Source organism: Prionailurus viverrinus, chromosome A3, assembly GCF_022837055.1.
Source record: "Prionailurus viverrinus isolate Anna chromosome A3, UM_Priviv_1.0, whole genome shotgun sequence".
Classification (NCBI taxonomy): domain Eukaryota; kingdom Metazoa; phylum Chordata; class Mammalia; order Carnivora; family Felidae; genus Prionailurus; species Prionailurus viverrinus.
Genome location: NC_062563.1, coordinates 1,280,988 through 1,305,358, shown reverse-complemented (window position 1 = coordinate 1,305,358; position 24,371 = coordinate 1,280,988). Strand labels below are relative to the sequence as shown.

The following is a 24,371-nucleotide window of genomic DNA, read 5'->3' as shown; positions in this document are numbered from 1 at the left end:
CAACATAATGTACTGTGTTAACGGCCAAAAAAGGGGCGCCTGGGTGGCTCGGTCGGTGAAGCATCCGACTCTTGGTTTCGGCTCGGGTCGTGATCTCACGGTTCATGGATTCGAGCCCCCCTTCGCCGTGCTGACAGCACGGAGCCTGCTTGGGATTCTCTGTCTCTGCCCCAACCCCGCTTGCATGAGTGCGCTCTCTCTCTCTCTCTCTCTCTCTCTCTCTCTCTCTCTCTCAAAATAAACAAACTTTTAAAAGGCCACAAAGAGGGGCGCCTGGGTGGCGCAGTCGGTTAAGCGTCCGACTTCAGCCAGGTCACGATCTCGCGGTCCGTGAGTTCGAGCCCCGCGTCGGGCTCTGGGCTGATGGCTCAGAGCCTGGAGCCTGTTTCCGATTCTGTGTCTCCCTCTCTCTCTGCCCCTCCCCCGTTCATGCTCTGTCTCTCTCTGTCCCAAAAATAAATAAACGTTGAAAAAAAAAATTAAAAAAAAAAAAATAAAAGGCCACAAAGAAAAACAAAAAGTATGATAAACTCAAAATTGCAACAAGAAAAAAGAACGTGTTTGACAAATCTAACATCCATTTCTGAGAAAAACTGCAAAGCACGAATGGAAGGGAACTTCCTCAACCCGATAAAGGGCATCTGGGAAGTAACCACAGCGAGCATCATACTTAACAGCACAAGACTGAATGTTTTCCCCAGGTTAGGAAAAGGGCAAAGATCTCCACCATCACCATGTCTGTCTGACATCACACCGGAGTCTCTATGCAATACGACGAGCAGGAGAAAAGAATTCATAAGGAGACAAAAGCGCAGACAGTATGATCTATGTAGAAAATCCTACGGAACCTGGAAAGAAGCTAACAAGTGACTTCGGCAAGGTCACAGAAAGAACAGCACACACATACCGCTGTCTTCCCATACACCGGCAGTGGACGTGTATATGCTGCCGTTAAAATACGATACGTTTACCACCACTCAAAATACGCCGAGGTCTGAACTTAACAAAACGTGCATCTGACACGTATGTCGGGTATCATACTGAACATCTTCCCTGAAAATCCTCGGTGCTCCGCCTGTCCCTCCCCTCCCCGCCCCTCAGGAAGCCACTGACTTCTCCGTTTCCATGATTTTGCTTTTCTCGGAACGTCATACGGTTGGAATCACACAGTGTGTGTAGCCTTTTCTGACTGGCTTCTTTCTCTTGGTAATATGCGATTAAGCTTCCCGCATGTGTCCCCAGGGCCTTGGGAGCTCATTTCTTTTTAGCCCTGAATCATATTCTGCTGTCTGGGTGGTCCACACCCACCGAGGGCATCTGGGCTGCTTCGAGTCTGGGCGATTGTGAATAAAGCTGCCATAAACATCCGTGTGCGGGTTCTTGTGTGGACGGAAGTTTTCTACTTCTTTGGGTAACTGCCAAGGACATGACTGTGGATCCTGCGGTAAGAGCGTGTTTACTTTTGTAAGAAACCACCACGCTGCCTTCATGAGCGGCCTCGCCGTGCCGCATTCCCGCCGGCCAGGGTGAGCGCTCCTGCCGCCCACGCCCTCGCCAGCGTCTGGGGTCAGAGTTCTGGGTTTGGGCCCTTCTGAGAGAGGTACTTGGCGGCCTTTGGAAGACTCCGTCACGGCGCCAGCCGGGTGGCGGGAGAAGCTTGCAGGGCTGGGGCGCTGCCTCTCAGGACGCATGCTCGGGGTCAGCACCAATTTGAGGATGCTCTTTCTCCACCGCCGGGATTCGTGGGTCTGGGAACCAAGGGCTGGAAATGGGGTGGCGCCTCTCGCTGTTACCTCTGCTGATCCACTAGCTGGATCTTTGCTGCCCGTTCCTGCCACTTCTGGTTCTAGAAGAGTCAGTTCAAAGGGAAGAGAGCTTCCTCTAGAGGACGCAGTGATGGTCTCGCGGGGCTGTCGGCGGGGACAGCCACCTGGCCTCTTCGGCCCCTCCGTGCCAGTGAACGAACGGGCAGAGGAGGGAGACTGCCCTGGCCGGGGTGACCCGGCCTCCTAGCAAGGGCAGTGAGGCTGCTACTTGTCAGTGAGGGTCAGGAGAACACGCCTGAGATGCTGGAGCGTTCTTCGGGCCACCTCTCGGTAACCCCCAAGTCCTGTGGTTGAATCAGTGAAGCCACCACGGGGCAATTCAGGCGGGATCGCCGATAGTTCGGGCCCGAAGGAAGGACGCTCTGGGGCACCCACCAGGCAGGGAGTCTAGACCGGCTGAGGGGCTCCAGGACCAAGGGAGCATGGACTGGATGGCGAGGAAGCCAAGAGACCCTGGTTACGGCCACATGGCCCACTGCAGAGGTGACCACCCCAGGAGTGTCCGTCCCTTCCTGCTTCGGAGATAACATACATGTGTGTGCTTATTAACCGCATACTCTTGTTTTCTTCTGCCCTCTTGACCCTCTTGTCTGACATCGGGTGTGTTGAGAGTGGCTGACCTCATCCCGAGCTCTAGGCGGGAGTGTGGGCCGGTGGAGAACACCGAACTTGAACTTCGCCAGGGCAAGGAGGGACTGTCTCCTCCTGGGAGTGGGCGTATTTCCGGGATAGCTGCATCCAGTTAGGTGGGAGCGCCACTCTGCCATTGTGTTTGTTTAGAGTGTATGATTTATTTGTTTTTATTTAAAAAAATTTTTTTAATGATTATTTACTTTTGAGAGAGAGAGGGAAAGACGGAGTATGACTGGGGGAGGGGCAGAGAGAGAGGGAGACCCAGAATCCGAAGCGGGCTCCAGGCTCCGAGCTGTCAGCACAGTGCCCGACGCGGGGCTCGAACTCACGAACCGCGAGATCATGACCTGAGCCGAAGTTGGATGCGTAACCGACTGAGCCACCCAGGCACCCTTGGAACTTAAGGTTTAAAAGGCGACTTTGAGCAGGCTTGGGGGCCAGTCTGGGGGCTGTGCTGGGGGCTGGGCTGGCGGAGCAGGAGGCCCTCTCCTGCATATTCCCAGTTCAGGGGGTCACCAGAGGCAGTTGTACGTGAGATCCAGACACCGGAAGAGAAGCCCCCGCCGGCTGCTTTGCAGCACCGAGGGGTCTTGTGCGTGGCGGCTCACGTGGCTGGCATGGGCTGTGGCTGGGCTACATGAGCCACGAGAACGCACCGGCACACGTGTCTCTCTCACTCCTCCCACCTTGGAGGCGAGGGCATCCTGCCGGAGAAGCCGGAACGACAGACGACCCCCTGCCCCGGCCTGACCTTGCTTCCCCTTGCCTCTGCCTGTCTCGCAGACTTGGAGCTCTGGCCTGCGGGGCGCGGACCACGGGCTGCCCACAGCGTCACCCTGCGGCCACGGCAGGCAGGGTAGGTGCCATGAGGAGCCTCCCTGATGCCTGTCTGTCTGTCCATCCTGTACCCCTGTCTTCAGGGTCCTCTGTGCCCGGGATGACCCACGCAAGAAGAGATCATGAAGAAGCGAGTTGCGCCCACGGCACTCGCAGTCAGGAAGCTGTTTGCCGAGCAAACAGAGCTGTTTGCGCTGTTCGCTCCTCAAGGTGGACGAGGACTGAGGGAATCTGATAAACCTTTGTTACAGGTGTGAGTTTCGTTAGCCACTTAGGAGGCTTTTATTAAGTATCTTTGTAACTGATATCTAAGTATTTGGAAATTTACTTTTTTAAGTTTCTTTGTTTTGCCGTACATATACAGAGGGAGTACGTGGACAGGGGCGGGGCAGAGAGAGAATCCCAAGCAGGCTCCACGCTGCCAGCCTAGAGCCCCACGCAAGGCTGGATCTCACGAACCTTGAGATGATGACCCGGCTGAAATCAAGAGTCAGACGCTCAACCAAGTGGGGCGTTCTGCTGACGGAGCCATCCAGGCGCCCCTGGAAATTTAATTATTATTAAATACTGATTATAAGGTCGTTAAACATTTAATTTCGAGTTTAAATATTTATTTAAGAAACATCGTTCCCTAGATTTGTAAGACAAAGAAGTGGGACGGGGAACAAAATGTGAGTTTCCCTCTGCTTGCCCAAAGATTTCTCAGCTATCAAAGTATTGATCAGTCAGACGCACGCGCGCGCACACACGCAGAAGGAAAGACGAACCAGGGGAAAGTTCCAGGCAACCGCTTCGAACTTGCGAGAAATGAGAGTGAGCACGGGCTGGCAGAAGCCAGAGCTTCATGCTGCCCTGGTCGGGGGCAAGGTGACAGGCATCAGGAGCGGTAGCGGGGACAGACGGTCTCCAGTGACGGCCTGCAAAATCCCAACACGGCGAAAGCAGCCAGGGGTAGACCAAGTCCCTTCCGGAGAAATTCAGGGGAGGAGTTCCAGGGAAAGGGGCAGGACAAGGAGGCAGGATCCGCAGGGCAGGACAGACAAGGGGTCATCCAGCCGCGTGGCAGAGAGAGAACGAAGGAAGTGGCAGAGGAAAGACCCCAGACCCAGGTCAGAGGGCGCCACCCCCCCGTTCTGTTTTTTTTAAAGAAGAAGAGATGTTCACTTATTGCTGTATAATTACAGATACGTGGGGGGTCTTTTCTGAAATCAAAAGCGAGTCACTGCCGGAATAAGGCTTTGCCGTATTCCGGGCGAACAAAGCCGGACTGCTGCAGAATCACCTCCAGAGTTGAGCTCCTTTCTTTTTGTCCCTGATGTGTGTGCACATGCATGGGTGTGAGTGTGCGTGAGTGTGCATGCGCACACGTGTGTGTGTGTGTGTGTGTGTGTGTACAAGTGCAGCTGTGGGGGGTAGGACTCACCTCTGGTTGCTGCCAATGCGACACCCGGCCTCCACTCTTCATCTGGGCGACACGGCGTCACTTCCAGTAACCGTCACTCGCTTGGGCATCTTCTGTGAGTTTTGGCACTTGCAAACAGCCACGCAGCCAACACCCCACCCCCGTGACTCCCTGGTGCCGCTCCCCAGCGGCGTGCTCCCCTCACCCCAGCCCCATCTATCCCCGCTGTCATGTGATGGGCTGGTGGCCTCCGGTCTGGCTTCTCCCCCTTGCTCGACACAGCAGAGGCCCCCGCACCGCAGCCCGTGCCCGCTCGTGCTCACTTTCACGGCTGGTCTGCGGCTGAGCCCCGGCTGGGACATGCGTGGACAGAGGGGACTTCGGGTGGTCTCCTGCACCCGGCCAGGCCTGGCCCCTCGCGGTTCCCCGCAAACAGGCCGCCGGCCTCCGTGCGCCTTTGTGGGCCGTCTCGGCTCAGCACACCCTTCTGAGGCAACAGCGGCCTGGGGGGCCGGGTGCTGCCCCCTGCGGAACCCTCCTCGGTTGCTCTGTGTCCAGGGGCCCTCCCTGGTTTGCCCTGTGCTGGGCTGGGACACCTGCCAGCCACTGGTGACAGGACACCCAACAGGACGGGAGCGTCCTCGGGAAGGATGTTCTCTCTGCCTCTGCTCACAGCGGGGCTGGGGACGCGCCTGCTGAGAGAGTGAGCTTCTGGGACACGGGGTCATCGGACTGAGGTCAATTGTGGGGGGCAGCTGGGCGCTGAAGTTCCAGGGCAACGCCCACGCCGTGTCCTTTGCCCCGGCAGTGGCCGCGTGTAGGTTTGGGAGCCGTTCCCCTCGCCCTGAAGGCACCGCGTCAGCCCGCCGGCTTGGCCACGGCCACCCACTCCACCCGCGGCACCAGAGCCTGGGCCACGGGCTCCACCACACCTCCAGGCCACGGCGGCCACGGCACCAGGCACCGCTCGAGCAGGCAGAGCGGTAGGGTGGGTCACCCGACTCAAAGTCGGGGGGGTGGGGGTCGTCGGCACAGGGCAGGGGTGGGCGTGTGCGAGCTCGCGGAGGGGCCCCCCCAGCCCCAGACTCCCGACAGGGGAAGTGACACAGGCGCGGCAGAAAACCTTCTGTAGATGTTTATTCTACTTCAAGTAACAAAACCTATGCAGTTCCGCGTTTTAATGTACAGTGATATAATACTTTGTAATATAAAATACAATTTACAGAAATTTCTATCAAGTAAACCTAAAGAAACACACTTGATTTTTACATTTGTGTATTTAAATTAGAAAAATTTGCTTTACGTGTAAAAAACCCTTCGCATCGTATGAGACGTTGGAACTTTCAGCACTCGGCTGCGGTGTCACCTGACGTTTGCTCTGGAATCCCAGTCCCTCCAAATCACTAAGTCCTCCGTGTTCTTACCATTTGTACGTTTGTGCTAGAAAGTGAAAAATCTGTAGTGACGTACGATGGAACAGACTCCAAAGAATGAATGAAATTCTCTCATTTTACACTTGCAAAAGTTTATGAAAATATAAAAAATTATCAAAGTGTATTTGTACAGTCAAATAAATTAGCAAGGTTTCCTCCGTCTCACGCTCCGGAAGTACCTGCAAATACGCCGCAGAAGGCAGGCCGCCGTTTCAGCCAACAGCTTCCTGAGTTGTAGCTCTCTAACTCCGATCACTGGTTTCCGTCCCAGACTTCACACAAGTACCGTTCCGCTTTCAATGACAAACTCTAAAATGCATCACCGGACAGTGTAACAGTCTGGAGCTGGTGCCCTTTCCCTGGGACACAGGAAGGACTGCTCAGAGGGTTGGGTTTCACAAACAAAATGTTCCTGATCGTTCAAGTCCACGTAACCCCCCTCCCCCACCCCCTTTTTAAAGTACACTTAATTGGCTTATCTTCTCACTTTCTTTAGGCTGGTAAAGGTTACACCTTTTTCAATAGATTGCTATTTAAAATGCAACAATTTCTACTTGGACAGATGTTGCTTTCAATCACGTTTTTGAAAAAATGTATAAGGTGATATATAAAAACTGAGCAAAACTAAGAAATGTTTTGTTTCCTGGTTGAAATTTGCAATTCAAATTTCTTTAGGACAAAAGGAAAATGCATTTGTGGGCTTTTGTGCATCTGACACCCCAGGGAGCGAGCAGAAAGCAGGCCACCCGCCCCCCCCCCCCCCCCCAGCACTACACCTGTGACACCTGTGACAACAGCTTCTGGAAACAGAAATACAGGTGAGAGGTCAGCGAAGGTATGGCTCTAGGGTCCACTGAAATTCCCTTAAAAGTTACTAGACTCAAGTTATTGGAAAAGATAACTTTATAATTTGAAAAAGCAATATGCTTCTGTAGACGCTTTCCCATTTCAGTGATTTTAAATGGAAATATTCAGTTCTTAGTTTTTTTTTTTTTAAAAAGCAACAGAATTGTAAAGATGTGAAATTTTGTAAGAAACCACTATACACAAAATTACAGCAATCGTCGAAGTCCAGAACGTTCTATTCTGCATCGCAGTTCGTAGCTCTCTGCACACCCAGGCGCTCACCACGACCCGGGCGCCGGCCCCGCGGGAGCGTTGCGCGGCCGGCGCTAGGTCTGGGTGGCGGGGGTGGCGGCCCGAGGCGCCTCGGCTTTGGGGTCCCGGGAGCCCTCCTTGCTTTTGCTGCGGTCCTTGCGCTCCCGGCCGTGCTCGCGGGTGCGGTCCCGGCCGCGCTCCCTGCTGCGAGACCTCTCCCGCTCCCGCCGGCGCTCCCGGTCCCGGTTCCGGCTGCGCTCCCGGCTCCGGCCCCATTCGGCCGCCCGCTCCGGCTCCCGCCCTCGGTCCCTGTCGGCGCCGCGCTCCCGGCTCCGGTCCCACTCGCGGCCCGGGTCCTTGTCGCGGTGACGGCCCCGCTCGTGGCCCCGGTCCCAGTCCCGCTCCCGGCTCCAGCGCCGCCCCCGCTCCCGGCGACGCTCCTCCAGGGCCCTGCCCGGCCGGCTCTCCGGCGGCGCGGCCTCGGGCTCCTCCAGCGGCTTCTCTTTGGGCCCGGCTTCGAACCGCTCCCTCTGCCGCCCTTCAAAGGCCTGGCTTCTGTACTCGTGGCCCTTGCCCTCGCGGAAGTCGGCCTCGGGGCCCTGCGCGGGCGCCTCGTCCCAGCGCTCCGGCCGGTGCGGCGGCGGGTGGCTGGGCAGCTCCAGCAGCGGCCTGGGGGCCGGCTTCAGCCCCGGGGCCGGCGGGCCCTGGAAGTGGAAGCGGGGCGGTGCGGGCTCGCTCTTCTCGGGGAAGGGCGCCGACCCTCTCGGCCCGCCGAACGGCAGGGGCGCTGGCGCCCGGGGGCCGGCGAATCTCGGGGGCGAGCTCACCCTCTGCTCCTCGAACTGCTGAGGCTGGATCCCCCTGGGCCCCGGCATGAAGTTTGGTGCCTGGGCTCTGGGTCCTTCGAACTGACCGGGATGCGGCCCCCTCGGGCCCACGAAGTGGCCGGGCGGGGGCCCTCTCTGACCTCCAAACTGAGAGGGAGGGGGACCTCCTCTGGGGCCCTTAAACTGTGACAGCAGAGGCCTCCTCTGGCCTCCAAACTGGAAAGGCGCCGTGCCTCTGCCCGCCATGAAGGGGGCTTGTTCTGGTCCCTCGAACTGAGAGGGGGGGCCGGCCATCTCGTCGTACGGGCCGTCCTGGAACTCCCTCTTCTCCCCGTGGGGGTCCTTCCGGTCTTCGAATTGGGGTGCTACTCCCCTGGGCCCCCCAAGGTGGGAGGGGGAGGGGCCCCTGCTGTCCCCATAGGGAGGGGGCCCGTGTGGCCCTGACAACAAGGAAGGAATGGGCCCCTTCTGAGCCCCGAACCTGGCTGGCGGAGGCCCCCGTGGCCCATCGCTATTGGAAACCATACTCTCCTCTGAGAAAGGAGGAACGGACCCCCTCGGTCCTGGGAAACTGGGGCCATGAAGCCCAGACGTTCCGAAAGCACGTGGTGCCGGCTCCCGCTGGCCCTGGGGCGCGGGCGGAGGGCCCCCCACCCTCTGTCCAGGTGCCGGGAGAGTGGCGGCCCCCTCGCCGGGTCTGCACTGCGGCTCCCTGTCTCCTTCGGGCTCGACGGTCGGGTGGTCACTTTTCTCGGCAAACTGAGCGTTCCTCGGATCCTCGTACTGGGACGAGCCGAGCGCTTTGTCCTGAGAGGCACCAGAGAAAGGGTCCCTCCCGCCGGCAGAGGGGAAGCTCTGGGCGTCGCCGTGCAAAGGGAAGCCGGGCTGGAAGGCGGCTGCGCCGGGGGGCGTGGGCAGCAGCACCTTGCGGGCAGGTCTGGAGACCGCCGAGGGGGCGCCGCTGTCCACGGGCGGCGGGACCGGGCTCGCGGGGGGGTGTTCGCGCTTGGGGCCGTCTGGCTTGGCCTGCGGGGCCGCCTCTGCACCCTCCTCCCGGGCCGCGGGCGGCCTGGAGCCGGCCTCACCCTCGCCGTGCTCTGCGGCCAGCCGCCGGGCCTGCCGGGGGTCCCGGTTCTGCCGCGGGTCGCAGCCGGGGCCGGGGCCCGCCCCCGCAGGGGCGCCGGGGAGTGCGGGCGGGCGGCACGCGACCTGCTGCTCCGGCGGGAACAGCTCGGCCTGGGGCAGGGACTTCGGGGGCGGCGACAGCAGCGCGTCGGCCACGGAGAAGTGCGCCATGGAGGCCCCCACGGCGGCCCTCTGCTGCCGGAGCGCGGCTTCCTGCTCCTCCACCTGCCTCCTCTGCTCCTCAATCTGCTTGTTGAGCTCTTCGATCATCTGCTGCTGCTCGACCAGGGAGGGGGCCGCTCCGGCGGCCGTGGGCTCGCCGGGCCTCTCGGCGGAGCCGCCCTTCCCGTCCGCACACATCCTGTTGGGCAGGTCGTCGATGGCCACCTTGGCCTCTTCCAAGATGGTCTCATCCTCCGGGTCATAGGCCACCTCCTCCCGCTCGGCCGTCTCTGGGGCCTTGTCCCCATCGGGGCGCCTCCCGCGCTCGAGCTGAGCGTCACAGGCTCTGTCGGGCCCGTACTCCTCTTCGGGGTCATACGGTCTGTCATCTTCCTCGTCCTCCAGAGCTCTGTCTCTTGAGAACTGACCGAACTGCTGGACGATCGGGTCCAGTAAAGGCGCCGCGGGCAGCCCGCTGTCGGCCGTGGCTTTGGGGTCTTGGTGGGAGGCCGGTGTGGACCCCACGGGCTCCCTGGCAGGGGGGTCAAAGGACTTCTTCTTCCCAAAGAGCGTCTGCAGGATGTGTTCCAGGGGTGAGGCTGTCTTCGAGGTGGAGGGGTTGGCGGAGGGAGAGGCCACGGTGACGGCCGCAGTGGCGGGTGGGGACGCCGTGGTAGTGCTCGTGGCTCCTGGTTTGAGCGACGACAGGATTTTCAACACGGACGACGCCGCCGGGGCACTGGGTGGCTCGGGCAGAGGGGGCGGCGGGGGAGGAGTCCCTGGGGGTGTGGTGCTGCCGGCCACGTCCCCGGAGCAGACCTGGAGCTTGGGGGGTTTCCTCTCAGACTGCGGGGCTGCAGGCACTTTGGGATAGACAGAAACCTCGGTTTCTTCTTGGGTCTGAAGTCGGGTCCGCTTCTCCTCTACCTTATCTAATTCTCCAGCACTTGAAGGGCGTTTTATTCTCTGACAGATCACCAACCCGAGGATGATGTTGGGGCGCGGTGACTCAAGACCTGAAAAACAAAACATTCGTGCAGAGTTCAGAATGTAACGTCGGCCTTTATTCTCCAGACGTAAACCCTGTCAAGGGCAGTGATGGGGCACGTTTCAATAGGAAGGAGGAAGAAACTCGCTGGCAAAACACAATCGAGTGTTTGAACAGCTTATTGCAAACAAAAGACCCCGGGGCACACCGTCGCCTCCGCCGTCCAGCCCCCACGTCACAGCCACAGAACCCAGGGCCCAGTTCATGAGTCAAGTCGTCCCAATGAGCAGAGCCTACGTTACAGATGTAAAGATCAGACGTAAGTTAAAGCAATGGCATGACGGAGGAGGCCGGCGAGGCCAGCGTGCAAACGTCAGCATCTGCTGACCTATAAGAGACGAAGCATGTACGCAGCAGAATTTTTTTTTTTTTTTTTAAACAAAATCTTAGCTTTGTTCTTTTACTTGCCTCTCACTACACATCAGAAAGGTAACAGCCCTTCCTGGAACTCACGCACTGCGCTACGTAATTCAAGCTACACGTACGAATACCGAAGGTTCCATCAGGGAGCAGTTCCACGGCTTGTTTGCAACGATCCCCTCAGCACGTGCCATTAGGGAAGGTCACCCAGCTGCTGGCGTCACAGTTACAGTTGATGGGAAAGACCAAGCTGACTGAAAGGGCTATGATAAACACCCTTGTAGGTTTAGAAGGGAATTCCATTAACATCAACAAGGGCCAAGTCCTGCTCAGTCTCTGTGAACACGGGACAGGGTGCTTAAAGACAAGGGCGGGGTGTTCCGTGAAGAGCAGGCCGCATGGAAAAGTTCCTGGGCACAGGATGGTTCTTAAAAATACCCATTTCTTAAATAAAAAAGGCTTACTGCGTCCTAAACTGTGCGTTTTATCAAGGGTGTTAATAGTTCGGTAACCACACTCACAATAAATCCAGAATACCAAAAGAGGGACGACAACAACAAAACCCCGCCACCCCAAGTCACAAAGCAGTAATTTTAGGGACAAATGACATACAGAGAACAAAAACTTATGTCACTAGCATATTTAAAATCAGATCGTATAAACTCAACTGATAACATCACCGTAGAATGTGGATGTCTACGCACGTGGTACGTATACATTCTCGACTTACTAAAAATCAGTAGTTTCCCTATTCCTTTTGGTTTTAAAGATGATCACAAGTCACTTGAAATAGTTCTCTGTGGGTGCCATTATACAATTCTCAAACGTCTGTTAACCTCCCTAAATTCCGACAGAGATGGGTTGATAGGTTGAGCACTCGAGGGTTGGTGGATGGCCCGTCCAGCCCCTGAGGAGGAGTCTCAGGGGCGCCAGAGAGCTGGGGAACCCCAGCATCTGCGCAGACAGCATACTGAGACCCTCCTTCCCTCCCAGGTTGGGCCTCCTGCCTCATAGCTGATGTGCGAGAGCACAGATGTCCATTGAAGACATCCGCTCGTAACACACCAGGACCTCGCCATCACCTCAAGAGACATGGCTTCTAGAACGTCCTCTCCCTGTCCCCCCCCCCAGCCCCCCAACGAAAGCTGTGTATCCAGGAAAGGAAGAGCCAGGCAAAGGAGGGAACAGACTGGAAAATCAGGCAGCCCACACTGTGCCACATGGCAAACGTTTCTGCTCAGCAGACCTGAGGGTTAATCTATCAAGTTCATTTCCTAATTAACACGAGTTAAGGATAACTTACAAGGGCACTCCTCTCACCGTAGCAGTTTACTGGACATCTGACTGCTTACTCAGACCCAGCCTGGGGTTTGGTCAATTGCTAACATGGCTATCTGGCCCTTCTGGACCGCGGGTTGGCTGCCAGCGGCCCCAGAGCCTGCAGACCTGCTCTGCGAGCCTGACTCTCCCTGAAGAACCTGACACGAGAGCCACGATGAAGGAATGCGCTCAGCCACGTGGGTGGGTGGGTGCGAGCCAGGGCCGGGGAGCCTTGGTGAGGGGAAGTCCCCGGGACCTGTACTCCACGCAGGGAAAGCCCAACTGGGGCTTGTGGCTCGGGGTCAGGCCCCAGAGGTCGGTAAGCTGTGCATGGCAGGGAAGTCATGGTGTTAAATCCGGGGAGGCTTGGGTCTCAGTCCTGGTGAAGCGTGCCTTCACAAGGGAAACTTACAACGGGTGAATATGCAGACTAGAGGGCGATCACTACACCCCTAACCTCGGCAGCCCTCTGCAGATTCCAGCCTCTGCTGTCCTATTCATCACGGGGGAAGACGGTTAAATCACTCAGCATTTACATTTGTTTTGAGAACAGCAAGCTCGCCAGGCACTGGCATCTAATTAAGTAGCTTTCAACTCTCGACCGGACTGCATCTGCACCTATCTGTAAACAGTCTAACGAGGATCGGTGTTAAGTTTTGAATTTCACCGAGACTTTATGCCTACGTCTGTTCTGAAGCAGTCGGATCTCATCACCCGACGCGTGTGTTCGTGTCACGGCTGCATTAGTATCTGAAGTGTAACTGGCACAGTATCTGAAGTGTAAACGGCAGTAACTGACGTTTGTGGAACAAACAGTAAAATTTGCTAATCTAGTGGCCTCGGAATCGACTTTTAGATCTTTACTGACGTGAGGGTGCGCCCCAGGTTCACCCAGGCTCCTGCTGCCACAAGGGGGGGGTGGCAGGCGAGGCGACAGGGGGCAAGATCAAACGGGTGCCCCCATCTGGGAGGCAGTAGGGGGCCGGCTCTCCTCCAGAACGCCCGTCGCCCAGCCAGGGCCCTCTGCAGGCCTGCCCGCTGCTGAGTGCTCCTCGGGAGAGGAGAGGGTGCGGTGGTGGTGACCATACTGGCTGCAGCCCAGGGCACAGGGCTGCTTCTCCGGTTTTGCCAAATTCCTCCCTTCGTCCATCATTAGAAGCAGAGATGCCTACTTACCCCACCGCCCTTTGGAGGGTTGTTGTTAGGTTTGTAACTCGCAAAGCAGATGGAAACAGGCAACTAGGTGGGTGGGCGGGGGGGGGGTGTGCCGTCCCACCTCCAGAGGGGTGTCGATCGGGCTCAGCAGGGGCGTCGGCACCCACGCCCTCCAAAGTGCCAGGGCAATGGGTCTCCGGGGTGTGTTGCACAGAAAACAAGCCTGGTTGGCTTTATGCGGGCATCCCTGAGTGCTCTTGGTGGGTCTCCAGCCTCAGCCTCTGTGGCTAGACTCAGACCACCTGTACAGAAACAGTGGACCAACCCAGGGACAGGGGCATCTGCAAGGTCGTGTGCCAGCAGGTTTCTGACATGAGACCAAAACCAGGGCTTGTATCCAGGTGTGTCAGCAGCAGGGATGCCGGGGAAGGTGAAGGTGTGGGAAGCACACCCCTGTCCCCCCCCCCCCCCCCCCCCCCGGACACATCATGGGACAAAACTTAGTTTTAATAAGCCATCTGAAAGCTGACTCCTTAACCCCGGAACTACGAAAGTAGTGCTTTTACTCCTAAATCTGGTACCCTACACTATTCATTTTTTTAAACGAAGACTCTCTTATGGTCTGAATCCATCAAGACAGAATTTTCATTCCCGCTAAGCAGAAACTACGTGGGAGTTAACAGGCCATGATTCTTAAGTAGGACTGGTCCAGAAAGAGACTTGGCAAATACAGGGCAAGAGTATGTACCACCCCCAGCCCACTGCCACCACCACCACACACGCGCGTGCGCGCGCGCGCGCACACACACACACACACACACACACACACGCCTCCGTCTAAGTCTGACTCCCTGAGACCCGTACGAAGCCACGGGGCTTAGCACACGTTTCAGGTGAAAGGAGAGTGCTGTCTGTCTTCGTCCAGGCGCTCAGAGCAGCACGGCCCTGCACACCCTCAGCCGGGCTGCGCTCCCACGGCTGGGTGGCGTCGGCGCGTCCTCCGTCACGGCGGACCTGCGACAAGAGCTACAAACGGTTCAAATTCAAACAAACAGTGACCAGTTTCTAGAAAATACTTTTATTGATTTCGAAGGAGAAAGAGCGATACATGGACTCAAGATCACGCTCGACTTTGAGGACAGTGTGAGCACAGCCACCGATTCACACCACACACACAGGAAAACCGAGGAATGCTTACCTGACAATCCTTCAACCCAGAGTTCCCAGCTAATTTAGAAAGCAGTGAAAATGAATACAGAAGCCGGCACCACGGCTTTACTCCAGGCAGACAGCCCTCGCCACTCAGCACCCGGGCAGGCGGTGTCCCTGCCGTCCACGGCGTGCGCCTCTTAGAAGCCCAAGGTCACCCAACAGGCGTCCCAGGCGCGAACCCGTGCCCTGGTTTCACTCGGGAGTGACGGGGCGCCCTGGCCTGGGTCCGGTCCTGTCGGGGTCACAGGGCACACACAAGACGAATGTCCAGCGTGCCCGGTCTTCCTTCCGTGTACAAGGCCTTGAGACGTGGAGAGCATCTGAGACCCACGTCCCCAGGGGAGAAGAGCCCTGTCAGCTCAGCTCGAGGCCACTTACATTAACGTCCCAAGTGGGAGACAGTCTGCTGGCTGAGGGAGACTCAGGCTTCCCAGGTGTCTTCTGAGATCACACTGTCAGGTGGTTAGAATGACACCGTGTGACAGAACATGACAACCTGGCATTTCTGGGGGACGAGTCACACAAATACGCACGGACGGAAACGTCCTCAGGAGCCGAGCGCGCTCTGGCTGTGCTCTGAAATGCCGCGTGGACACTCGGTGTGTCGGCTGAGGACGGACTGCGTGTGGACACGCTCTCTGTGGGTCCGGTCAGGAGCGTGGAGCTGCGAAAACACGCACCACCGGCCAAGGGACAGGCTCACATAGAGTCCCTGGGTCAGGACGTGGTTTAAGCACCCTCTGGTGCGAACAGCCAGAGTCTGGGGAGAATCCCACGTCACCGAAACCTACTGGGCTCCCGAGTGCGGGAGGCGAGGGCACCTGTGATTTTCTACGGGAATAAAAGGACTTTCCACAAAGGGAGCTCCGGGAAGAGCGCTGGTCGCTCCTGTGGCACCCTCCCTACCTCCACCCTAAGCTCCTCTTCACACCCTCCCCCTGCTCACACAGCAGGCCCCTCACCCAGACTGGTGGCTCCCCCGAGCCGCGGCCCTGCGTCCCGCCGAGGCCTGCGCTTTGTGCCCTGCTCCCTAGCGGGAGCATTTACTGGGTGTGTGACCTCAGGCCAGGGACAGCCGTGGGCAGGGCCGCGGCGGGAGTCAAGGGCGCCCCCGCCAGGCTGGGGGCAGTGCTGGCCGGACGGCAGGCTGTTCCGCTGAGGGACATCACTGCCGCCCTCCGACCAGCCTGTGCCGCGGAGGCCACTTCTGTGACCCAGGAGAAACGTTCCCGCGCCCAGCCCTGCAGATGCGTGCACACGGGACACACACACCAGGACCCACACCCAGGCTTCCAAGCACACGCGCGCACACACGCACACACCCACCACGAGGCCGGGACACACGAGCATCCGCACCCAGAGAGCGCCAAGTCATGTTACGAACACACGAGGCAGGTCAGGTAGATGACCCGGCCTGGGGCCAAGGCTGTTTCGCTGGGGAAGCGGATCACATACGCACAGATATCAATGGTAGGCAATGGCATCAGGAGAATAAAAAACATATGCTGAATGAGGTTAGGTTGAGAAGCCCTTAAAACACAGCTCTTTCAGGGGGCTCTTCGGGTGGTGCTGTAGTTTTGGGAGGGCGGGTGGGCGATCCCCAAGTGTGTCGGGGTGCTCAGCGGGTCGGGCGAGAGGCCCCACCCTGCCCGCCCCGCTTGTGCCCGTGCCGCCCCGGAATGTCCCGTGGGGCCCCGGCCTCTCCACCAGCTGGGTTGCACCAACTGCGACTCCAATGGAGGGTCTCCTTTCCCATCCACTGCAAGGAACCTGTGCCCGCCTAGCCATGGAGCCCAGCTCCCCACACCCCTGCCCAGGCGGAGCCCCCACACAGGGCCCGTCCTGCTCATCCCACAGCAGAGTCTCAGGGAGGCTCATGCTCTGCGGACCCTGCAGCGGGGACAGCTTACTCTCGTTCAGAGGGAGGCTGGGCATCCCCCCCGCCCGCCCCCGCCCACCCAGCTCTGCGGACACCTGTGTCTGTGTCAGCCAGGATCCCTACGCTTCCGCCACATTCTCCACACGAGCTCCTACACTGGCGACTGACCGGAGGTTCTCCACGGGGCCCGAGAGACCAGTTTCTTCGTCTTCGCCTCCAGGAGCACAGGACGGCGATCCAGGGAGCAGGCCAGCGCACTTCACACAGCCGCTCGCCGAGAACCTCCACCAAGGTTCCTGCCGCCACCCGTCGGGTGTCGTCTCTTCCCCCCACGGAGTGTGGGAGGGGACACTCTAAAGTACTTGGTTTTCATGAATTTGGCAGTGAGGTAACTCAATGCAGCGTGCCAGCAGACAAGCGGCCCCGCGGTCACAGACACCCACCGCTACCGTCTGACACGCAGGGACCTGGGCCGTGCGTGTGGCGTGGGAGGCACACTCTGGCCGAAGCAGCCCCGCGGGGCCCCGCTACGGGTTAGGTGGGGCGGGTCCGGCGCGTGGCTGTGGCGGGAGCGCCTGCCAGGACCAGTGGCGGGGCCAAGGGTACGGAGGTGCCAGGTCCGGGCGGCGCCAGCAATGGCCCGGCGCTCGGCCGCTGCCTCCGGAACAAAGCACCTCAAAAAGAGCCCACCGTGCGTCAGATACGGTGCCCTGCGGGCGTTCTCAATCCTTTGGGGACTTCATGGCCAAGGAGACACTTCAATGTGGGCGCCTTCTGCCAAGTGTGCGGCTAGTCACGTGCCCCTCCCAGAAGAGGTGCCCCTTGGAATCGCCCTCAACCCCTTGACAAGTCTGAATCGTTGGGTGTTTTGCTTAAGACTAATTTGCAAGTAATCCTCCAAAAGCAGAACTTTGTAAGGAACGGACAGACAGAGCTGCTCTCCTGCGTCTCCTGGGAGGCAGGAGAGGAACCTGCCTGGCGCGTGCGCGGCTCTGAGCTGTCGGTAAAGCGCAAGCACCCACGAGCCCACGTCAACGGTTACCTTCCTCTGCGGCTCTTCTGCGCTTCCATGGACCCGAGGCCATGACAGGGGTTTTCCCCTCTGCGAGCCACTTGCTAAGACAGTTCATGCCAACGGTGAGGGTATTTCTGGTGCACCCCGCCATCCCCAGGACCCCAGAGGCCGAGTCCTATAGCTCAGCCCGGCTTCACCTGCATTCAGCGCTCTTGCTGCTACAAAGCCTGTGAGCAGCTCGGGAGGACGTGGTGTTGGCGGGAAAGGGACGTGTGGGATCAGGTGTCACCACTCAGAAAACTGGCGCTTACCTGGTCCCTCAAAGGGCAAGAGTTTGGATGGAATAGGGTCCTTGGCGCTCAGCGGGATCAGGTAGAGGTCCTTGACGTGCCTGCTGTTATTAGCTACGACACCGAAGCGGCCGCGGCTGCTAAAATAGGAGTAGAGAGAGATATAGGCCACCTCCTCCTCCTCGGTCGCGGGGTGGAAGCGGATGAGACACAGCTCCTGCGGCACAAACAGGACGAGAGCACGTTGGCCTGCGGTTACCGGAGAAGGCGTCCGCGCTCAGCCTGCACCTGCACCTCACCAGCAGTCTCACAGGAGAGGGACAAGAGCTCCCTGGACTTGGTTCCCACGGCCCTGCCGGCCCGCACGTTGGGACAAGTGCTAGGGACGACACGGTGTCCGGTATCAGGCTGCTGGATTCCAACCCCGGTCTCGGCAGGAATCTCAAGATCACGCCTATTCGTAGCCCCACGTCCTCGAAACAGCCCCTCTCGTGGTGTTCTCGCACCGACACATCATCTGCTGTGAGGACAGTGGTCCCGATCACCCGGCCGTGTGATCTACACGAGAGCCAGGAAGGCTCAAGGAGCCCAGAAGGTCTGAGCCCCGTGGGGAGCCTGAGGAGGAAGGCAGCCCTTTCCCCTGCACGCAGCCCGGCAGCAGCCGCGTCTCAGGGGCTCACGGCACCGAGGCCCCCCCGGAGTCCAGGCCTCGAGCCCCAGCAGGGTCACCATAAAGCACCCGCTGGCTTCCTCGGTCACAGAAACAATGAGGAGACACGGCGCCTGTATTTCTAACACCGACCAGCACGCGTTATTAAAATCACTCGTAATAAAACTGCCATCACTGTATCACCCAAACACACTCTGCTATCCAGCTACAAACATAATCTTAAACGTTTACCTGGCAACGCTTCGTAACTTACAGGCCGACATTTCAAGTACTGACCCATCAAGATAAAAAGCGAAAGAGAAAGTTGCATTTGAACACACACCTTCCTCCACAGGTGCAGAGATTAGACTAAAGCAGGTACCTTAGACACAGAAGATTTGAGCTTGCCGACATAATCCCAGACCGTCCTGGGCGCGATCCTTCCGCCAATGTGAATCGTGTCTGGCAGGTCCTAGACAAAACATACTTGGCGTAAATGACCGGTAAACCCACGGCACCCGGAGACACTGATGCAGTAATTTCGAGGCATCCAACTACCTGAGACTCGGGAACAACCATTCCAAAGGAAACGGTCATAACAGTATTAGATGGTGCTTGGTTATCATCCAGGATTATGAGTCACCAAACATAAACGTGCTATGATGGCCTCCAGCCAAACAGGATTACGTTTTGCAAAACTCTTAGGTCATCTTTCGGGAACGTATGCGTACGGCCACGAGCTAAGATCCAGAACGACTTACTAGGCTACTTGCGGAGGTCGCACACCCTAGCGCTGTTCGCACTAAGTCTGTAAAAGCAGAGCTGTTGTGCGTGTTACTGCACACCAACACTCACGCGTGCCCGACCTCGCCTTCAGCTGGGAGCACGCGCCCTGGGTAAACGCCCTCACTGCACAAAGGGGGGAAGACGATGGCGGCTTCGTCGTCGATGTCGGGATGCCCGACTGCTCATCTCAGTGCCTGCCACCGTCCAAACTGCTTAACCTGCTGACTCGTGACAGCGGGCTCTCCCGTGCCTCCCGTGCTTATGCGTCCGGACACGCTGCTGGAAGGCCGCCACCCTGGAGTCTACGTGGGGTCAGGGCGTCTACAGAAGACGCGTGCACGTACGCCTGTGCGCACACGCTCGCTCTCTCGCTCTCCCTCTCCCGGTTCTAACCTCACTGAGATAGTCACAGCACCCTGAGACGGGATACGCCTTAGTGACAAATTTTGCTACGCTCTGCATGTTAATGAATCCTTTCCAAATGGTGCTGAGTCGAGACAAAAAGAGGGTCGTATCTCCTTCCGGAGGGGACCTTGACTCGGAGAGGCTGTAAGACAAAATCAGAGAAGAGAGAGAAATCTTTCTTTCTGCACAAAACTTTTCCAAGTATGGACATCTTCGGCAATTATTAACAGCAAGAGCAAGCTCCCGCTCGTTTTGGTAGTTTTTTTCAAATCAAGTACTTTTAACTGTGACGCATTCTGGTCAAGAAAAAATAAAACGAAGAGGCGACAAACCCGAATGACCACAAGATCACGTTTCGGGTTTTAAGAGCCGCAGGTTTAGAATGGCGAGCAGGCAGCCTACAAGCAGGCCCCCTACCGCCCGTGCAAAGCACCCAAGCATGGCCGTATTCCAGGCACAGCGGACTGAGCTGAGCGCCGGGATCCCTCCCCTCTGGTCCTTCTGTTAACCCACAGGGAACGCAACTCATGGCTCGTCCAGACTCCACGTGTAGAGCGCACCTGACGCGCGGTGACGGTGGCACCGGCAGGAGGTATCTGGGCTCGGGGGACGAGGACGGCTTCGCCAGTATGGACTTGGGCACTGTCACCGAGGTCACGGCAGGCTTCAGGACCTCCTGTCGGGATTCCGCTGGGTGGGCGCCGTCAGGGCGGGCTGCTGCAGGGGCCGTGACTGTGCACGACCCGCCTGGCGCGGTCCTGGGGTCTCGGCCAGACACCGTGACCGTGGTGAGCACTGGGCCCCCGCAGGTGGCCGGGCAGGAGGGGCCTTCCAGGGCAGAAGGCTCTGGGTGGCCGTCTCCCGGCGGCACAGGAAAATACTTTCTTTCCAAGTGTGCGTGCGAAGCAGCACTGTCCAGGTCTGGCTCGGAGGCACTTTCGGGCAGAGCTTCTGGAACCGCGTCATCAGCCGAGCTAAGAACTGGCTCAGAAGGAGCGGTGTCATACTTGGATCTCGACTCTTCCTTCTTAGAAGTGGACAGCTTTTGCTTTTTTGGAGCCGGTTCGTCTTCCGATGATGGAACCTGACCTGAAGAACATGGGGAAGGCCTTCATGAGGAATCCCACACACTGGAGGGCACAGCTTGCCCACGAGTAGATGATTTCTTACGAAAAAGAAAAAGCCGTGAAGGTAGAGGCAGACACTACAACTTCAGAAAACCACCCCAGTCTTCTAACTTGTTCCACGTGGGTCGGGTACGACTGCCATTAGGAGGACAGCGACTTCAAACAACAGCCAGTGAAGTCTCAGCTCCGAGGTTTCACGCCCCAAGCCACGCTCACCTGTACAAATTTTACAGTTCAGGTCGAACAGATGCGCCCGGTGCTGACTCGTGGTGTCTTTCAACATACTGCTGAAGATGTCAAGGAGGGGCGCGGCGCTCTGCTCGGGGACGGCTCGCACCGACTCCTGCTGCTCCTGCGGGGCGACGAGTGGACGCCTGAGCCCTTCCTGCCCATCCCGCGGCACCGGCACGGGACAGCGCGTGTGACGAAGGGCCGCCGGCACCGTGCCGGGCGATTCAGACACCGAAGCCCCTGGGAACGGAGGGGCTTTTACCCGACCCTCGCAAACCCCGGGAGCCCCAAACGCTTACGTCTGAATCGGACACGGGTGGCGAGTCCTCCATGTTGGGCACAGCATCCCGTTTAACGGTGGTCTGTTTACTGTCACCGTGCTGCTTATTTCTGGACTCCATCGCCTGACACGAAAGGGACACAGAGCCTGAAGCCCTGCTCTGGAGGGCTCGCTCGTGCCTCGCCCAGCAGCCGCCCCCGGGGACCCAGGCCACCGGCGCTGAGCCCCCTCACCGGCTGGCACTCACAGGCTTTGTCGGCCGCTCCCTCCACGTGGACAGCTCTTTGGACACGAGTTCTTCTGGCTTCATCCTCACGAGTTTTGCCAAAGAGATCTCCTCACGCAGAACACGATGGAAGAGGCCCTGTAAACAAACACCCTTCGTTCACTCGTTTAAAAACACTTTGGCGTCCGCTTCTGAGACACTAGGGAGAATACGAGAAAAACCCAGCAGCGCGAGAACTTTCGCCAGAGGCCCGGCGGCAACAGGACGAAGGACTGAGCGCAGCAGGGGACCTGACCTCACCCGGCTCCCCAGCAGCCCACAAAGGTAAATGCCACGCTGTCCCCGACGGGCAGTGCCAGGTAGTGGCCCCTGGGGCCATGCCGCACTGACTCTGCTAAAAAGACCTCACCGAAAACAAAACCAACTCGAGAAGGTACGGGGTGGCTCGGTCGGTCGAGCGTCTGTCCGACTCTTGATGTCGGTTCAGGTCGTGATCTCATGGTTCATGAGATCGAGCCCCGCAATGGGCTCCGCGCTCACGGCACCAAGCCCTACCGGGGATTCTCTCTCTCCCCGCCCCCCTGTCCCCTGTCCACTCATGCTCTCTCTCAAAGTAAATACATAAACTTTAAAAAGAAAGCCAAAAAAAAAAAAGGTACCAGATTAGGAGTAAAGGTGGGAATCACCACCCCCCGCCCCCTACAGTGTTACTACAGTGTGATGGGAGGTGAGAGTATGGGAGTCTGTTCCTGAACATCTGGAGAGAAGGCCAGAAGACGGTGAGCCTCAGAGGGCAGGAGCTGGGGGAAACCACACCAGGCGAGTGGCCAATGCTTTCTGAGTGACTCCCGTTTCAACCTCACTGCGAGAGGTTGCCATCAGGACTCTGCCCCACTCCCTGAGTGAGAACAGCACCTGTCCGAGGGGGGAGCGCTGCAGGGCGTGCTTAGGACCCATTACTGCTCAAGGACACCCAGATCAGCAGGCTGACTCAACTGATGGAACAGTAACAAGGCAGAGAAAGTTGTCTGAAGCTCAAAGATGGAGACACCCGTATCTCTAAGATAAAGAATCTCAATATTACTCCGGAGCCAATGGAACAATAGAAACCACACAGCCACGTGTAGAGAACAATCTGGTGAAACGAGGACGGACTTCAGAGAACCAGCAAGAACCCCTGACTCCGACCCCAGGTTAGGCAGGGGAGGGAAGGACAAACGGGAATTCTCTATACCAACAAGGCGTGTCCTTCCGACTTCGACGGAAAGGACAGCTCTTCAGCGTGCTGTGTCTAGCTTTTCACTATGAAGTGTGGCTGAAAGAACCCGGAAAGCCAGAACGTTCCCACTCGGGTCATCTGCACACACCTGATTTTTGGGATCCTTGAGGTTGAACATGATGCTGCGGTATTTACTCTTGTAGCGATTGTCTGTAACTTGGAACAAGTTAAACAGCTCTTTCTCAATATGGAGGGCAATTTTTCCTACTTCGTTTTCCGTCATGATTAGGTCATCACTGTCGTTGACTCTAGGAACAGGAAGAGAAGAGCTGCGTAAATCCCACCTGTGCCTGGTCTCGAAGGGTGGAAATGTGAAAACGACCAGGCCGAACCCACTTCGACAGCAAGAAATCAAGCAGGACAGCCCACCTTTTCCACAAAATCTCCTTCAAGGAGCGTCTTATGTTCTGCCGTATCTGTGAATTTGGCTGTGACAGGGCAGGGCTCGAGGTCCCCAGGCGTCCTGGGGCCGGAGGAGCCAAGGGGCCGGAGGTGGCCACCGGCTTCCTGAGGGCCCCCGCCAACGCGGCAGAGCCCGGTGACTTTTTGGAAGCGGACGTGGCAGTCCCAGGCGCCAGCCTGGCCTGCTTGGCGGTGGGGGCGCCACCCGGCGGGGCAGCCGAGAGCCACGGCCTCTTGGGTATGGTGCCCTTGAAGCCCGACGGCGACTTCTTGCTGGCCACTTTGGCTGCTGCTGCGTTTGCGAAGGGAGGGGACTTCTTCGGCAGGAGGTTTCTGGGTGAAGGTTGTTTGCCGCCTGCTGAGGAGCCCGGAGGGGCCATCTTCTTCGGCCCAACGGCCACCACTGCGGTCTTCTCCTCCACACGCCTGTCCTCCTTCATGGCTGCAAGTGAGACATGAACACGCTCAGTGAGGCAGGGAGAAGGTGGCTGTGCGGTCACCCGACTCAAAAAGCACGCTCGCCCCGGAACCAGCAAAGTTTATCGCGCGTTACTCCGGGACGGCAACTTACAATCAGGAAGTTCACGAGTGTTAGTTAGGGGTTGCCAGCAATATTTGTAAGTGGCCACGCCGTATTTCAGAAAATAACGTTCTGCTATCTTATTATGTTAAACCTTTCACTTCAAGCAACAAACCTGAGTTTCCAAAGTCTTAATTTAAATCGCTAACTTGAAAATTGAATGACAAATTTTGCAGGATCAGAAAAAGATTCAGAAGAACGCTTTCACAGACAAGTGTAATGTTTTTGTGAACCCGAGTGTAGAAATCAGACAGACGCGTTCTCTGTAAACGCATGTTCGCCGGCCCTTGGGCTACGGTAGGGCGAGCTGCACTGCTGGGGGCCGCGCCGCACACGGGTGTCCCCCCCCCCCCCAATCTGGACAGCAGTCAAGGGCAAAGGAGGGCATCAGTGCAAGAGGGAAAGCTGAGGGGACCCACGGCACAGGGAAGGTCAGCTGCTCCACGTGCAAAGAGAGGCGGTGTGACAGATGTCCCCACGGTCTTCTGCTTGTACCCCATTATGGGGCAGGACGCTAAATTAGCGCTTTTGATCCAAACAAGGGCTGTGGTCGAAAGCTAAAATAATGTGGAAAGTTCTTCACTTGCACAAAAATCTTCACGTGATGCTGGCACATGTCGGTGGGGGAGAGAAAGGACGGAAAGAACCGATGGTCTTGATTGTGATCAGACCGTCAGGGTGAAGGTGTGAGGGAAGAAAGGGGGGCGGTTCTGGGCCAGTGTCGCAGCCCCTCCAGGGACACAGCTGATCGGGGAGCAGCGCAAAAAGGAAGGTCATGGACGGC

At 57.8% G+C, this 24,371-nt stretch overlaps 1 protein-coding gene and 1 long non-coding RNA gene across 7 annotated transcripts in view; one reads left to right on the top strand and one right to left on the bottom strand.

Annotated features, from left to right (window-relative positions):
• Window positions 1-512: 512 nt before the first annotated feature.
• Window positions 513-3,749, top strand: LOC125162332 (uncharacterized). Its single transcript, XR_007150994.1, has 3 exons — window positions 513-1,444; window positions 3,380-3,547; window positions 3,661-3,749. It is a non-coding gene; the product is annotated as an uncharacterized LOC125162332 (long non-coding RNA).
• Window positions 3,750-5,817: 2,068 nt separating this feature from the next.
• Window positions 5,818-24,371, bottom strand: part of DIDO1 (death inducer-obliterator 1) — a 50,746-nt gene continuing 32,192 nt past the window's right edge. For all 6 annotated transcript variants that reach the window (XM_047854507.1, XM_047854512.1, XM_047854509.1 and 3 more), the window contains 10 exons: window positions 22,975-23,449; window positions 22,694-22,853; window positions 21,348-21,464; window positions 21,120-21,224; window positions 20,806-20,941; window positions 20,023-20,551; window positions 19,451-19,604; window positions 18,654-18,743; window positions 17,644-17,839; window positions 5,818-10,359 (listed from right to left, as the gene is read on the bottom strand). In XM_047854507.1, the coding sequence (XP_047710463.1) occupies window positions 7,304-10,359; window positions 17,644-17,839; window positions 18,654-18,743; window positions 19,451-19,604; window positions 20,023-20,551; window positions 20,806-20,941; window positions 21,120-21,224; window positions 21,348-21,464; window positions 22,694-22,853; window positions 22,975-23,449 (5,018 nt within the window). In that variant the 3' untranslated portion in view covers window positions 5,818-7,303. The remainder of the gene's footprint in view (window positions 10,360-17,643; window positions 17,840-18,653; window positions 18,744-19,450; window positions 19,605-20,022; window positions 20,552-20,805; window positions 20,942-21,119; window positions 21,225-21,347; window positions 21,465-22,693; window positions 22,854-22,974; window positions 23,450-24,371) is intronic.